Raw genomic sequence first — 1,010 nt, 5'->3', positions numbered from 1 at the left:
GCACTCGGGAGCGACACCAGCGGGCGCCTGGTGCCCCGAGAGCTCCGGAAGAACCCATACACGATCGGGCCCGTGTCGTGGCGCCGCTCCTTCCCCAAATCTCACCTGTCAGCGCCTCCCGCAGCGCCCCGCTGAACACCTGCAGCTGCTGCTCGCTGACGCAGCCCCGCGTCCGCAGCAGGCCGGACACGAAGCCCACGGCGGCGGCGATCTCGGGCACCATGTCGGCCCGGGGGCCGCGGCGGTGGCTGTGGCGGTGGCTCATCCCGGCGGGGACGGGGGGATCACCGGTGACCTCTCGGCGGCTCCGCGGCGCTCGGGCTGCGCCGGGGGCTCCGCGCGCGGGGTATATAGGGGAGGGCCCGGTGTGACGTCACGGCGSCGGCGGCGTTCCATTGGCTTGCGCGTTATGTAAATGAGGGAATGCAAATGGCGGTATGCAAATAGAGGCTGAGCTCAGCGCGCGGCAGCGGTGACGTCACAGCGGAGAGGGGGGGCGGTTACCGGGGGAGGATCGGGGTGAGATTGGGGGGGGACGGGGACAAAGGGACAGGGACAGGACAGGGACAGGGACAAGACAGGGGACTCGGACAGGGACAAGACAGGACAAGGGGACAGGGACAGGAGGGACAGAGGACAGGACAGGGACAGAGACAGGACAGGGGGACTGGGACAGGGGACAGGGACAGGACAGGGACAGAGACAGGACAGGGGGACTGGGACAGGTGGACAGGACAAGGACAGGGGACAGGGACACGACAGGAGAGGGACAGGGGGACAGGGACAGGGGGAGAGGGGACAGGGACAGGACAAGGGGACAGGGGGACGGGGGGACAGGGACAGGAGGGACAGGGACAGGACAGGGGGACAGAGGGACAGGGGGACAGGGACCGGGACAGGACAGGGACAGGACAGGGATAGGACAGGGAGAGGACAGGGGGACAGGGACAAAGGGACAGAACAGGGACAAGGACAGGGGGAGAGGGGACAGGGACAGGACAAGGGGACAG

At 68.4% G+C, this 1,010-nt stretch overlaps 1 protein-coding gene across 1 annotated transcript in view; it reads right to left on the bottom strand.

The window, feature by feature from the left end:
- The window catches only part of BTG2 (BTG anti-proliferation factor 2), a 3,898-nt gene extending 3,556 nt beyond the window's left edge, over positions 1-342 (bottom strand). Inside the window, exon 1 of the mRNA XM_057387826.1 lies at positions 106-342. Within this exon, the coding sequence (XP_057243809.1) occupies positions 106-265 (160 nt within the window). The 5' untranslated portion in view covers positions 266-342. The remainder of the gene's footprint in view (positions 1-105) is intronic.
- Positions 343-1,010: the final 668 nt, after the last annotated feature.

This window comes from Malurus melanocephalus, unplaced genomic scaffold (assembly GCF_030028575.1).
Source record: "Malurus melanocephalus ecotype Western Australia unplaced genomic scaffold, MMel_1.1 scaffold_1393, whole genome shotgun sequence".
NCBI lineage: Eukaryota > Metazoa > Chordata > Aves > Passeriformes > Maluridae > Malurus > Malurus melanocephalus.
Note: the sequence above shows the minus strand (reverse complement) of the source record. Positions and strands in the feature narration are given on the sequence as shown.